Below are 13,939 nucleotides of genomic sequence, written 5' to 3'. Positions count from 1 at the left end.
TTCACCGATAGTAATACGTGGGTAAGGCAAGGAAGACATGACATAAGTGTATTTCGATTTCGTCAGAGCAGGTTTATGTTTATTTACAAGGGTCAACGTTCACATAGTTTAGAAGCTCAATTGACTAGAAAACACGAAAATATAATTGAACGTCTTTGCATAATCATTATTAATTAAACACCGTAATAGTGATATACAACAGTAGGTATTTATAACATCTTAGGTTAAAGTTTTTTTCTAGTCATGGTGCAGGTAAGCCAAACATGTTTATGCCTCTTTGAGGTGATATTAATTGTATCACTATCATTGCACAGATAGAGGTTTTCACCACCTCAAATAAAAAGCTGGGAAACATTACATTAGATGAAAATGAAAAGGTTAAAGAGATAAAAAAACAAATAGCAGCTCTTTGTCCGAAACTACATGTAGATCGACAATCTATAAGATCTGAATTAAAAGGCAAGGATATCAAGGATGATCAAACGATTCCCACCTTAGCTGGCACTAAGAAAGTGTATGTGAAAGATTTGGGTCCACAAATTGGTTGGAGCACAGTATTTGTCTTGGAATATGCAGGCCCTTTGGTTCTATATGCCCTGGTTTCTTTGAGACCATGGTTATTTTATGGAGATGCTGCTCAGGGGACCTCGCTTTCAACTACTGCCATGTAAGTTGCATGTGTCTATATCATAACTTTGTATTCACTGATCATTCTTCTGTAGAATCGCCTTAAGTTGCTGGAGTGTGCACTATCTGAAAAGAATTTTGGAGACCCTATTTGTACATCGTTTTTCTCATGGCACCATGCCAATTAGAAACCTCTTCAAGAATTGTGGTTACTACTGGGGTTTCACAGTGTATGTGGCATACCATATTAACCATCCTCTATTCACACCTCCCCCAATTATTATGCAAGTGGCTGGTTTTGTCATTTTCATTGTAAGTTTCTATTATGACGATCCAATTTTTAATAATCCTACTAAATCATTTAGGTGTCCGAGTTTGGAAATCTAAGTATTCACATGCTTCTAAGAGATTTGAGACCTCCAGGTAGTACTGTTAGAAAAATCCCAGTTCCTAATGCAAACCCTCTGACTCAGTTATACAATTTTGTCTCTTGCCCTAATTATACATATGAGTTTTATTCATGGGCTGGGTTTACGTTGTTGACTTCTTGTGTGCCTGGTAAGGATTGATTATTAAAAACATATAGATATAATAATAGTGATTTTCTTAGCTGGGCTTTTTGCCTTAGCTGGCCTGTACCAGATGACCATTTGGGCCCTTGGAAAACACAAGAATTACAAAAAGGAGTTCTCCAACTACCCCAAACGGAGGAAGGCCATAATTCCTTTTATCATCTAAATTCTTACTTTGGTTAGTTTAGTCATATACTTATTTATTACTGGGGTGTCTGAACAAATTTTCATTTGTATTAATGTTGGTGTTAATGTTTATGGTTTTGTATCAAAAAGGTTATGGAAATAAAGTGCTTGAAGTACACTCAAGCATTAATATAATTCTAAGTCATTCTATATATAATATACATATATAAAATCAGATTCGTTCTAAATAATATCACATATAAATTAATATTTTCTTGATAAAATTCGGACTTGGTGCAATGACGTTCAGTAATTTTTCTACAGTCTTACATTAGTATTCGTTCTTATAATTAACATAATGTTTTCTAGTAAATACACCAGGACTATAAATGCAGAAACTGCTGAAGTAAAATATCATTTTTACGAAAAATTACTGAAGTCTGTCTTTAATTTGATTGTTGGAATATGCATGGACATGGGCTGATTATTTAAATTAGCTTCATTAGACTTAATTTTCAGTGAATTTTGTTGGCTTGATCTTATGGCACTTTCCAATTTTGTCCTCAGTTCTGTAGAAGAACCCATCAGTTTTTTAAACTCCTGTAAACTTATGTTTTTGCAAAAGTGCAAATGGTTTATGTCAATATTTTTACCTGTGGGTAAATAGGTCCAATTTTCATTAATTTTTCCAGACTTGCTTCATGCAGAGACACCACATATCTTAGAGTTTTATCGCGAGGGTTTTTGACTAAATAGTTCACTAGGATTGGCACGAGAAGGGAGAGCATTTGAATTCCTTTAAAATAAAGATAATTTATAATAAATCGCTTCATTATAAGTCAATATTTAACATAAATTAAGTACTTGCCTTGCATTATATTTCCTAGGTAAGTACGGTTTGAGAAAACGAATTTAAGTGAATCCCCTAATTCAAATAAAGTTATTACTTACTATTATGAGGCTCAGCTAAAGCTATAAGACTTTCCACTGCATTAATAGTTTCCACGGTAATGTAAAATTCCTCACTGGATGAAGGCTTCTTTGCTTTTTCTGAGTAAAGATATTCAACTAGCTGCGGAGCTAAAGAATGAATATAAGGGGTGGCTACAGCTTTCTCAGGATGAGCAAACAGGGATTTCAGAGTCTTAATGCACTTAAGCTTCGTCTGAAAAAGCAAAAACTTACAACAATTTACTCTAGTTTTTGGTTAACTTACTGGATAATCATCGCTTTGCAAACATTGCCTGAAATGATTGATACATGGAAATTGCAAGTTGGGAGCCGCAGCCACCTCCGAAGGCGCGTGCAAAACAAAAACAGCTATAGCCAGCAATGGGGCTGCTTCATCTGGTCCGGGAGTTTTAGCTAGATCGATCACTTTAGCTAGAGCGCTTTGCAATAAATGTCTCCATTCCTTATTATTTGCGCGTTCATCTGAGGCCAATGTTTTCAAAAGTTGTAAAGCCCCTGGAGCGGAAGTTGGAGCCTCCTTTAGAATGCCAGTCCCGAGGAAGAGAAGGGTTGGCAATATTGCTAAAGCGCCCTGTAGAGAACATAGGCCTGGTAAGATTCCTAAAGCTGAGAACGCGGCAGTTAGCAGTCGAGAATCTGCAGTCCTAGGAGCCCCTGCCATGGCAGGATGTGGAGTTGGGCTCAATGTTGGTATTTGACGTACGATTACGCATAAGCAAATTTCTAAAGCTGCGAAGACCAAAGATTTATCAGGATCTAAGTCACCCTTAGTAGCCCCTTCCCCCATTGCATCTCGATCTTCTAGAGTTCTAGTTTCTCCATTCTCTATTAAAAGTTGGCAATTCTGTGATAATTTCATAAAAAATCACCATTCTTACTAACCTGGTTGCCTATTCCTTTTATCGTTTAAATGATCAGCAGCGGCCTTCAAAACATGATGTAAGACTTCCATGCACAATAACTGACAATCGACAGAGTCCAACGTTAACACTAATCTATGTAAGACATTACATAATTCAACTGCAAGAACTGGATCATCGAGTAGAACGTTCCTTGCTTTGGCCACCTGTAAAATCCCTCGCAAAGCCCTAAGGCAAGTGTCAACAATTTGCGGAGATTCAGTTCCTCGAGGTCCACACAGGGCTTCAATGCAGGTGCCAAAGAGCAGTCTGAAGTGGTCATCTGGAGGGGGATTATTATTCGGCTCGTCTTCTGTTGAACTGGTGACATTGGATGGTTCAGATAGCCACAAAGCTGCTGCAAGTAACAATGGAGGCCACGAGGCTGTGTAATGGGGTCTTGCAGCTTCAGCTGTTTCGGCAGTGTAGAATGCTCCACCGTCATGCGGTAATTGTCCTGAGAATTCTGGAGGTAAAGCCAATAAGGCGCGGTCTCTTAAGGCATTCAACCAATGTTTGGCTAGAATGACAAGCTGAGGTTTCACAAGTTCAAGTAACCCTGAATCTGGGGGTCCTCTAGCGCCTGCGGCAACAGCATAAACTTCTGCCCATGCCCGAAGAATTGCGAGTCTTTCTAAAGTTAACATGGCTTCGTTATAAAGCAAAGTCTCCACTGCAGATGGTTTTCCCAATTTAGTTAGTGAAGATACCATTAGTTGATGTACTCGTCGCAAATCTGCAGCATCTCGAGCTACTCTCGCCCCAATCCAGGCAGAACATGCTTCGCAGGCCGCTGCTGTAACATGAGGGGCAGTGTCAACTGCAAAAGCTGGCCTTAATGCTGCACTGACTTGGGCCTGAAATTGTTCCAAAAGTAAATGTCCTGGGAACTCTGGCTCTGGCTCCGTGGCAAATTTATCTATGATTTCTCTAAGCATTTTTAGACCTGCTAGTCTAAGAGGATCCGAGTCACTAGTGGCTGCTACGAAAGCCATTCTTATTAAATCAGGCAGCTGAACACTTAAACGCTTAGCTGAGCATGCTCCCAAAACGCGACGAGCGCATTCTGCAGCAAAAACTCTTGTGGGCCAACGAGGTTGAACGCTTCTCTGGTTTTCCTCTTCTGCATGAAATTGCTCTTGATCATCATCCTCTGGAACATCCAGTACTCCTCTCTCATCCCCTGGCTCTGATGCCACAGTAAGAACATTCTTACACAATGCAAGCCACTGGGCTAAATGACCAGTTGCTAAAACTTGCATCATGCTTATAATAGTGTCGTGAATGTCTTTAATAAGGCCTGGATCAGTTTCGGTGTCAAGGAGGCCAAAGAACACGCCGGGGAGACCTGTTTCTGTTATGATTAATCCTTCAACCGTAGGGCCTTCACTGGCTAAAGCCGCTGCCAGATCACATACTTCTTTGGCTTCTCGTTGTGCTAATTGTCTTAAGCAAGATATAGCAGCTTTGCGTAGTAAAAGATGATCACTAGATAAAGCTCTCTGGAACAAAAAAGGTGTTAACGTGCTTAAACAAAAAAAAGGAGAAGATAATAACAGAACCGGATTTAAAATGGTGGCGAGGAGGGGTGCCTGTAGACCATCTAATTGGTGTATCACATGATCACTATCTTTCCATCTACGAAAATATATTTAGACGATCTGTTTTATGATTGTTAAATTAGCACAAGAATGAGCAAAAATCAGACGTTTTTTTTTTTAATTGTAATGATATGGGTGTGAATTAAGAATCTCAGAAAAAGAAATAATAAGGGAGATAAATGAAATCGCGATAAAACTGCAAGTTTAATTGTGAAATGAGTCAAAGTTAAAAAAATTCAAAAATTTTGAAGGATGCTCCAAAACTAAGCCCACAATATAAATAAAAGTTTGACGAGTTTTTCGATTTTCTTTGAGACCAAATGTCAAAAAAATCTTGATTCCTAACGAATACGCATGTTTATTTTTTGCTCACGTATTTATTATGTTCTTCAAACCACTGCGCATCGACATGTATAAAATGAAACCAACCAATACTATCAAGAAAGAATTTGGTGCAATTTCCAGGCTATTTTGCCACCAGTTAAATTCGACCATGGGCAGAGGCTAAATTAAAGAAAAGAAAGTACTTACACATAATGTGGGCACCAAAGAGGATAAATTCACATGTTTTGGAGCAAATAGATGTAGCTGCTGTAAGCAGGCCGTTGCTTCAGCCTGAACTACTGGTTCTGGATGACTTTGTAAAGCAGCACAAGCGCACAGGAAAGACGATCTTGCCATACAAATTGTCGATGTATTGCCCTTAAGAAAATACCAAATTTCTCAATGTATTTAGTAACTTTTTACATAATCTTAACAATCCTAACCTGTAGTTCTGGCCCTATTGTGGTAATAAGTGAAGACAGGAGCTTTCCCACACACCGATAAACGTCTATCGAAGCAGGAGGGGTTTCCAATAGCAACTTCAAGGCTGCAGCTAGCGCCGGTTCTACAAAACCTCGGAACATCGGGCCTCCAGCATCAGCACAAAGACGTAAAGCATGTAAGGCCCATGCTTGAACAGCAGCGGAAGCTTTGTCTTGTGCCAAAGCGACTAATATTGAAACGCTTGTTTGCATTAACCTTGCTGCTCCGAGGCCCCCCACATGCCTGTGAAGAGCTCCTAAAGCCAATGAATGGCCAGTCCGCGATGCCGCGTCTCGCGCTGTTTTAAGCCTTTCAATGCTGGCTTGAATTAATTCGGCGGTAAACCTGGGATCAGCTAACGATCTTGCTAATCTGCCTAATGTTTCTGCAGCAGCAGCACGGAGAACTGGAGGGGCTCCTGGAGCTGCCAAAGCCCCTGAAGCCAAGGCAGCAGCTCGTTTTGCTTCATCTATGCTTAGTGATGCCTGTACCATTTAAATTATCTGAGTTATGTTTATATTTAAAAATACTAGTCTTACTTTCGCAGCAGCTAAACTACGTAAGCCACACAATAAGGCAGCAAAAGCGTTTAATTGCACAGCTTCTTGCCGGGAGCTTCGGGCTGCTCGTACACATTCTGCGAAGTGATCTAATGTTTGAGTGCGGTGACGTTGGCTGATTCTTGGGAAAAGCTGTCCGAACAGCTGGACTGCAGCATCTATTACGGCTACCCCTAAAGGTAAGGGACCCGGCGGGTCCTCTCCAATCCCCGCTCTAAATAGGCAGCAAGGGTCATGTTCAAGAGCTCCAGAGCCTGCTGCACTATGAGTTTGAAGCTATAAGGAAATTGTTATAAAAATACTTTTGGAGAGTCATAAGTTGTACCAACAAAAACCATAATGCAATATTTGATTTTTTTAAAAACAGTATGAGCTATTAGAAGCTTTAAGAAGGCTTATATGCATTCATATATTATCGGCCTACTCACATGATCACTATCACCTTTCCGATTAGTTTCCATCTGAGAATTTGTATTATAAATCAACATCATTTTATCAGACATTTGAATAAGCAAATGAAGAGTTCTTACCTGGTCTTCAATTGTTCCATGATCAGTTTCTTGCAACCATGTTCCTAGAAGTATAGCATCATCAGCGTGGCACACAGTCTTCAACTGAGATGTGGTAGTGTTTGCAGGGTTTTCTGCTAGAGTAAATTCGGCGACTAACATTCTTAGAAGATGTGTATAGGAATCTATCAAATGAAGAGGTTAAATCGTTTAAGGATGAATTGCTAGAGTTAAAAAAAAGCCACTTGCTTTCATAAGATTGTGGCGATAACAGCAGAAGGGTTTCGCAAAGTCGCAAGCGTACCATAGCAGCAGGAGCCTTCAGTTGCTGTCCGTAGTTCTTCAAAACTCCAGATATGCTAGAAATTAATAATAAACATTATTTCTAACTAGGGTTTAAATACTTACTTCGTAAGCATGGCTAAAGCTGCCTCAACTGGCTGTAGCAACCTTCTCCCAGCATCCTCTCCTGCAGCTAACGAATGACAGTGGTACAGTAGACTGTGCATTGCGGCCAATGCTCCTGCACGGCCCTCTAAAGCAACTTGCCAAGTAAACATATCTCCTCTTGCTTTCTCAGATTCCAACTCTTTTGCTGAACGGGGAAATGCGTTGCGCCATAACAACAGCATCCTTGGAAGCAAAGGGCGAGACGCAGCAGGACCTAAAGCTGCTACAGCCCCTACCAGTAGCCACCCTGCACTAGTCCTAGCGAGTGATAATCGGCTGTTTTGACTTGCGCTACGCAAAAGTTCTTCTGCGGTGTTAAATATTATCTTTCCCTTTGTATGGGGGACTCCTAGAGGTGAGAGTTTTACTCCTCCTAAAATAGCAGCTAATGCCGAAGCATAGCCAGCTATTGCTTCAGGGGATGTGCGGTATTGTTCTAGGCCTGCTACACAACGATCTGTAAATTATGTTTTTAACAAAAGCTTTTGCATAATAATGTAAAAGAGATACCAATTAAAGGAGATATTTGACTTGGAACAGCTACACAAATGCATCTAAGGCACCAGGCGCCAGCCAATCTGGCAGCTTGGCAAGGATGGACCAGAACGCTCATTGTAACATCAATTACGTCTAAAAATGGTTAGGTGTAAATCTTTACATTATTTTCTAACAAACATACTTAAGGTTTGATCAGTAATGAGGTCATAAGCAGTAGTTCCAAGACTAAGAATAAGGCTTCCAATTTCCTGCAAAGCACATACTAGCAGATGTTGACTAAACAAAGTCTCCTGGTTAAATTCTTTCGCATTTTCTGGATTGAAGTCAATACTATTCATTTCCTTAACAATGATTTGAGCAATTTGTTTGCATGCTGTTATTTGCGCCTTTTCACCAAACATTTTTCCGAAAATGCACCGCAAGATAAAATTAATGCACTTTCTAGAATAAACAGCATCAACATGAGAAGATGCTGCTTTTGGATTGGCTACTAAATACAGTACATGAGATAGAAACACTTTCATATTTTTTTCTAGCCAGGAGGTTCCAAGAATGTTGACAAATGTAACGTAGGCCTGTAAAAATTTAGGTCTTGTTCTGGAATTAATTCAAGTGCTAATCAAACTTACATGAGTAACTCCTACTCTGATTTCTCTATTAACTCCCGAACTCCCTTTAATAATCTCTCCAGTGCCCTTCAGAAAACCTACCCCTCCTCTCAGAAACCCAACCATCAAAATACCCAAAGCTTCATCTAATGAAAATACTTTTATATTTTTATTTATGGGCTGACCTAAAAATTCTTATTAGATCTCAATAATACACACATTGAAAAAATATTACTATTCTTAGACCCTGCAGAATCTTTTTGTCCTTGTTGAGTGGAAGCAACTAAACTTCCCAATAGTCGCGCCACGGAACATCTGACTTCATAATTCGAGCCATCGAAAGCGCGGAAACATAACGATGCTAAACTTTCAAGTTCAGTTCCATGAAGAAAAAGAGCGTGCCTCAAAAGCTCTATAAGACACTTGGAGGCGGCGCATCTGACTGCCATGTTACGGTCTATTAAACAAGGCCTTGCAGCTTTATACACATCTTTGTGGACGTTCATGGCAGCACTGCCCATTCCGGAACATACTTAAATGAAAAAAATGTAAGTATCTTGTAATAAAAACTTATGATTAAAATCTCAATTTCAATAAAAAATGGGCAGAAATGAATACCTTTCTCTAAGGTGAGCATTATCTCAATTCTTGTCTGAGACTCAGCACTTCTGAGGGAGCGTATTAAAATTTGAACAGTTTCTTCATAGGACCTCCCCATCATGCGACCTAATTTCTCATACATAGTTCCCACACAACATATTGCTGCCCTATGGTAAAAAAAAAGAGTAAATTTGAAATCAATTAGAGTTGTATTAGGTTCTGTTTTAATAGATATTTTGAATATTGGATAATATATCAATAGCATCATGCATTGGCAATGGAAAAATTACAGATTCTTAACATTCAAATTTCAGTTATTAAATACTTTGTAAATTAATAATAGCTTAAAATAAATTAAAAAAATCAATACTATTGAAAGTAGCCTTACTACAGGATGTGGTGCCATTTTGACATTTTCATAAAAATTATTTGAAAATCTATAGATTTTCATGTGAGGGTGCTATGCAAAAAATATCTGCACAAAACCTTAAACGGGAAAATTTCTTTTATATTTGTTTTCTTATTAGCCCTAAAAAAGCATTATTTTAATGCGCTGTTTAAACTGTAACTCAATAGCCTAGTTCTTTGAAACTTCACTAAGAAGCCTATACAATGATGACCTTAATTATTCAGGTGGATATTATACTCTCAGAAGAGATAAACATTTGTTGCTTTAGTTTGCATTTTGACAGAATTAAGTTATTTTGTACACATTTCTTGAATTAAATACTGTAAAATGATAGGTAATCACATCCAGTACTTATTAACAAATCAAAAATATTTTCAATTAAATTCAAAGACAATCACCAAAACTTTAACAGAGACTTGCAGAAATGATTATTAAAAACTTGTTCACATGCAGTGCATGAATTTGCAACAGATTGATCCAGTGCAAATTTTCATACATAAACTATCTTTATATATGCTTTTGTCATGATTCATACTGCTAATAAAGTAAATCACTTACAATCTTGTAGGTAAAAAGCTGGGACTATCATCTTTATTTTTAAGAATATCATTGCATTGATTCACAGTATCGAATAGTAGAAAAGCATCCCCCACTGAGAATAATGTAGCTAGACATCTTGCAATGAGTTGTCGTGTTGTGGGTCCTGGAGATTCTTGAATATGACTCATCAACTGTTGCACTAACTGCTTTTGACATCCTTTTATATCACTCTAGAAACATATACATCTGTTATAGCTATTTAGCGTTTTTTTTATGTAAATACCGGTTGGGCAGCAGTAAGAACTTTATCCAAATACCTTAACCATTCAAATATGAAAGTGGCTTTATTAGCCTCTGAGATTTGCGATAGCGCTTCTTCATTTAACGTTAAACTATGGGAGAGCTCCATAGCTGGCTATATCATCTAAAATAATTGGAAATTTAAATAAGTCCTGCCTTGTTAAGGTAAACCTAAAAAAGTAAAGCTTACCAATTAAGGGTAATATAAAAAGAAGGAGTACGAACTTATGTGACTAATAGCATTTAAGCATCGTGGACTGTATATGCTCTATTTAATGATGGAGTTTATTTTTCAATTATTAGAATACTATTTTGGCAATTTGGTAAGTAGTAAAACAATTTAGCAATTTATATGAATGAGGGTGAAGGGACGATTGACATGTGGCGATTTGATGGGTGTCAAATGTCGCTCGGTTATTAGGTAATAAATGGTACTTGCACCATCTTACGGATAAAAGTATAAAATTGCAAGTAGGGGACTATAAGGATAGGAAACCTTGTTTGGAGTTAGGGATCACAGGTTTTGATTAGGGTAATCAGCAGTTTTCACAACAAAAAGGTATATTTTGAAATCAACAAATTAAATTTGATCAATAAAAACCAAATTTTAGTGACATAACGGTTTTTTCTTGCATTTCTTGGTGTAATCTAGGCCCTGGCCTTGGATAAAAAACAAAATCCAGGGCCAGGGACTGCAAAATGGCTGACAAACATGTGTTTTTTGTTTTGTTTTTGTAGTGTCAGTGTATAAACTATCAACAGGCAAATAAATGCAGAAGTGATGCGATCGACCCTCTGATCATGGAAGATGAGAACGTTTTTAATATAGATAGTATAAATGTAAATAATTTAATGTAAATATAGACAACACGTTTTATTTGAAGACATTACAAATTTTATAAGTTTAAAGTTCTAGACTGAACGAATTTGCTGTGAGTATAACTAAAAAGTAAGTTTGCCTTTGGTTTGGTAAGATGCATTTAAGGTTCGCTTTGCTTTGTGAACCCCATCCCTTCTTGAGCTTGCAATGCATTTTTATAGAAAATTTGCAATAGACTTCAGGAGAGAAATGATGCCCCAATTTCATGCTATTGGTAATGGGAATGGTATGTTGATTTATTTAATAGTTTCCCATTAACGTTTTGACCCCTAATCCAAAGCTTTTGCTATTGATGATTTTTAATTTCTAACACTTTGTATTTAATGTTGAAGTTGAATCACAGACACATGATTTGCATCTTGCAGAATGAATACAAAGAAATCTGTGATGAATTTTGTCTTATTTTATCTTGTGACTGTTGTTGCATTTGCACTGTCTCGAAATGATCCTAAAAATGATCCCAGGAATATTAATGACCTCACCTTGTGGATTGATGAAAAGCAAGTTAAAATGTTCAGTGGTAAGAAAAAGGTGTATAAAAAAATTATGTATCTCTAATGTGTATGTGTTTTCTCAAGGAGTGTCAATGGAAATTTTTGCAATAGTAAATGGTACAGTCCTGGCCTATATCCTGGACCCAAATTTTGAGAATTATTTGCCAGTAATTCCTTCTGAAGTAAACTATGTCAACTTCACCTGGAAGGCCGGAGTGAAGAAATATTTCTATCATTTTGACAAGTTGCATTCTTATGATGAGAGTATTTTGCAAGCCCCAGAAATCTCAATTAAGACCAAGGGTAGAGTGCCAAAACGGCCCAAGGAATTCAGCATATTTTTGCCCTGCATAGGTAATAGTTCTGGCATTGCGAGATTTGAGATAGGCTTGCTTATTGAGAGGAAAGGAAAACCTTTGAATGGAACTCCATTGAGACTGAAGCTGAAAAAAGAATGCTCCATTTCTCAGAGAAGTATGTTTTTACAGGCTTAATTTAATGGTGGTAATTGGATAATTTTGGCAGGTCCAGACCCTGAATGTGATAAGAAATGTGCCAACCAGGGTTGGTGCAACCATGAGAAAATTTGCCAGTGCCCTGAGGGCTACATGGGCCAGTATTGCAAGACTGCTTTATGTTATCCTCAGTGCATGAATGGGGGCAATTGTACTTCACCAGGAGTATGCAGTTGTATGCCAGGGTATCAGGTATGTATTATGAACATTTTTTCATTACAAGCATTATTTATAACTTTGAGCAGATTTAGAAATAAAGAAGATTGTGTAGAGATTATCTGCATTAATGTTGCAACAATAAATAATAGAATTGAAGAAACCTTTTTTTCTGAACTAATTACAGGGGACCAACTGCGAAGGGGGTATATGCAGCAAAAAATGCCTAAATGGAGGTAAATGTGTGCAAAAAGACACTTGTGAGTGTTCCAAGGGATACTACGGGCCACGTTGCGAGTTTTCACGATGTATTGTTCCATGCCTCAATGGAGGTCGCTGCCGAGGAGTGAATAAATGTAAATGTTCGCGTGGTTATCGTGGAGATCATTGCGAAGTTGGCAGGGCAAAACCTGCAAGGGCAGCCTGCAGTTTGAATTGTAGACATGGGTCTTGTGCCCCCGATGGAGAGCCTCATTGTGTCTGTGAAGAAAAGTGGTACGGACCATTGTGTCAACATGGTAAGTTGAGTAAATAACTATAAATAAAATCAGGCAAATTTATGTTTAATTTAAATTTACGCGATAACAATTATTACTGAGATTACCCTAAGGCCAAGAGGCCACACGAATTAATTTCACAGTTGATTAGCGTTCTTATCCAGACTTTTTATTTCAGCCATCACCATGTAACTGCCTTTTCCAGCCAAATTGAGCTCTTTGTATATTATGATGTTCAATAAAATATATTTTTACTACACTATTTTGTTTTTTTTTGTTCCTAAATGCTTATTATAATCCTTTCTTACATTATTTCTAGGGTAATGCATAGATTAAATGCGATATTATATTATTGAGTTTTCCCAAATCATAAGGGTTTATTCATTGAAAAATGTATTGAGTAAAATCAGGATTTTGACATGGAGCGAAATTCTGATTTCGTCATAATTACGTTGATAATTATTCCGATTTTCCATCTCTTATGATTATCGAGATCTCTATACGAATACTAAGGTGCGAATTTACACTATTCTGCACATGTCTCATTACATTTTTATTTATTTTTAGTTAAATGGGATTTTAGCCGAAAATATATTTAGGAATTGCACCTGAACCCACGAAGCTGGCTGTTTTCGCTGTTTTAAAAGATTTATTTACGGTACGCCAGGGGTGTAATAAGATTACAATTGAGAAAATAAAGTTATAAACAAACGGTGTTTGCAAATATGAAATAAGCACAAAATAATATGTCTAGAGGATTAGATAATTTATAAATCGACCAGTTTTCCAATGATAGTTGTTTATATGGGTAAGTATATACGGAGTTTCTAAATGACTTGTACAAAATTCTACCAAAGAGTTCTGAGGTCGTTTCACTTCAGTCCAAAAGTTTAGTTTTCGAACTGCTTTTGCGATGTTTCTGTATTATTATTTTTCTTTTGTAATAGTTGTATTTGAGGGAAATTTTATGATCAGAGCTTTTTAAAAGCGATAAATCGTAATCTGTTTAAGTTATTTAAGTACATTACGAAGATCGTTATAAGCAATAGGTCAAATATAATTTTAAAGCTATACTGTTTTTTCTAATTGGTATAAAATTAATTTCTGATCAAATTGAATCTTCCAACATGTTTTGAATAGAAAATGTATACCTTTTACAATACCATTCTTGAGACATTGATTTGAGGAATTAAAGTGATACGTTTTTTTTAATTCATTTTACTTATTGTAGGTCCAGAGAATAAGGTACATATTAGCCATTTAAAGTCAAAAGAATTAGAGTAGAATAAGTATTCAACTCTAACCAGGTAGGTATTGTT

General features: G+C 37.3%; 3 protein-coding genes across 5 annotated transcripts; 2 read left to right on the top strand and 1 right to left on the bottom strand.

Annotated features, from left to right (window-relative positions):
* Nucleotides 1-48: 48 nt before the first annotated feature.
* Nucleotides 49-2,149, top strand: Sc2 (trans-2,3-enoyl-CoA reductase Sc2). 2 transcript variants are annotated; one of them, XM_066299509.1, is made up of 6 exons: nucleotides 49-252; nucleotides 315-667; nucleotides 723-939; nucleotides 993-1,185; nucleotides 1,238-1,377; nucleotides 2,018-2,149. In XM_066299509.1, exons 1-5 carry the CDS (start codon nucleotides 244-246, stop codon nucleotides 1,363-1,365), a joined length of 900 nt encoding a protein of 299 aa, XP_066155606.1. In that variant the 5' UTR covers nucleotides 49-243; the 3' UTR covers nucleotides 1,366-1,377; nucleotides 2,018-2,149. The 2 variants fall into 2 exon arrangements, with proteins under 2 accessions (XP_066155606.1, XP_066155604.1); XM_066299507.1 differs by lacking the exon at nucleotides 2,018-2,149 and having other exon boundaries at nucleotides 51-252; nucleotides 1,238-1,520.
* LOC136348578 (HEAT repeat-containing protein 5B) lies at nucleotides 1,500-10,467 on the bottom strand. 2 transcript variants are annotated; one of them, XM_066299504.1, is made up of 20 exons: nucleotides 10,269-10,467; nucleotides 10,062-10,202; nucleotides 9,797-10,008; nucleotides 8,848-8,996; nucleotides 8,465-8,761; nucleotides 8,251-8,414; nucleotides 7,803-8,196; nucleotides 7,634-7,753; nucleotides 7,082-7,580; nucleotides 6,923-7,032; nucleotides 6,695-6,858; nucleotides 6,593-6,625; nucleotides 6,144-6,440; nucleotides 5,565-6,089; nucleotides 5,329-5,499; nucleotides 3,180-4,698; nucleotides 2,542-3,122; nucleotides 2,277-2,490; nucleotides 1,979-2,121; nucleotides 1,500-1,925 (listed from the first exon to the last, which is right to left on the bottom strand). In XM_066299504.1, the coding sequence occupies exons 2-20, from the start codon at nucleotides 10,185-10,187 to the stop codon at nucleotides 1,746-1,748; spliced, it is 5,898 nt and encodes a 1,965-aa protein (XP_066155601.1). In that variant the 5' UTR covers nucleotides 10,188-10,202; nucleotides 10,269-10,467; the 3' UTR covers nucleotides 1,500-1,745. The 2 variants fall into 2 exon arrangements, with proteins under 2 accessions (XP_066155601.1, XP_066155602.1); XM_066299505.1 differs by lacking the exon at nucleotides 6,593-6,625.
* A 39-nt stretch (nucleotides 10,468-10,506) lies between these two features.
* On the top strand, nucleotides 10,507-12,879 carry shf (shifted). Its single transcript, XM_066299506.1, has 8 exons — nucleotides 10,507-10,637; nucleotides 10,817-11,010; nucleotides 11,064-11,184; nucleotides 11,324-11,478; nucleotides 11,537-11,926; nucleotides 11,978-12,159; nucleotides 12,311-12,641; nucleotides 12,799-12,879. Exons 4-8 carry the CDS (start codon nucleotides 11,325-11,327, stop codon nucleotides 12,810-12,812), a joined length of 1,071 nt encoding a protein of 356 aa, XP_066155603.1. The 5' UTR covers nucleotides 10,507-10,637; nucleotides 10,817-11,010; nucleotides 11,064-11,184; nucleotide 11,324; the 3' UTR covers nucleotides 12,813-12,879.
* Nucleotides 12,880-13,939: the final 1,060 nt, after the last annotated feature.

Source organism: Euwallacea fornicatus, chromosome 33 (assembly GCF_040115645.1).
Source record: "Euwallacea fornicatus isolate EFF26 chromosome 33, ASM4011564v1, whole genome shotgun sequence".
Taxonomy (NCBI): Eukaryota; Metazoa; Arthropoda; class Insecta; order Coleoptera; family Curculionidae; genus Euwallacea; species Euwallacea fornicatus.
The sequence above is the reverse complement of the archived record's forward strand: the minus strand, read 5'-3'. Positions and strand labels throughout refer to the sequence as shown.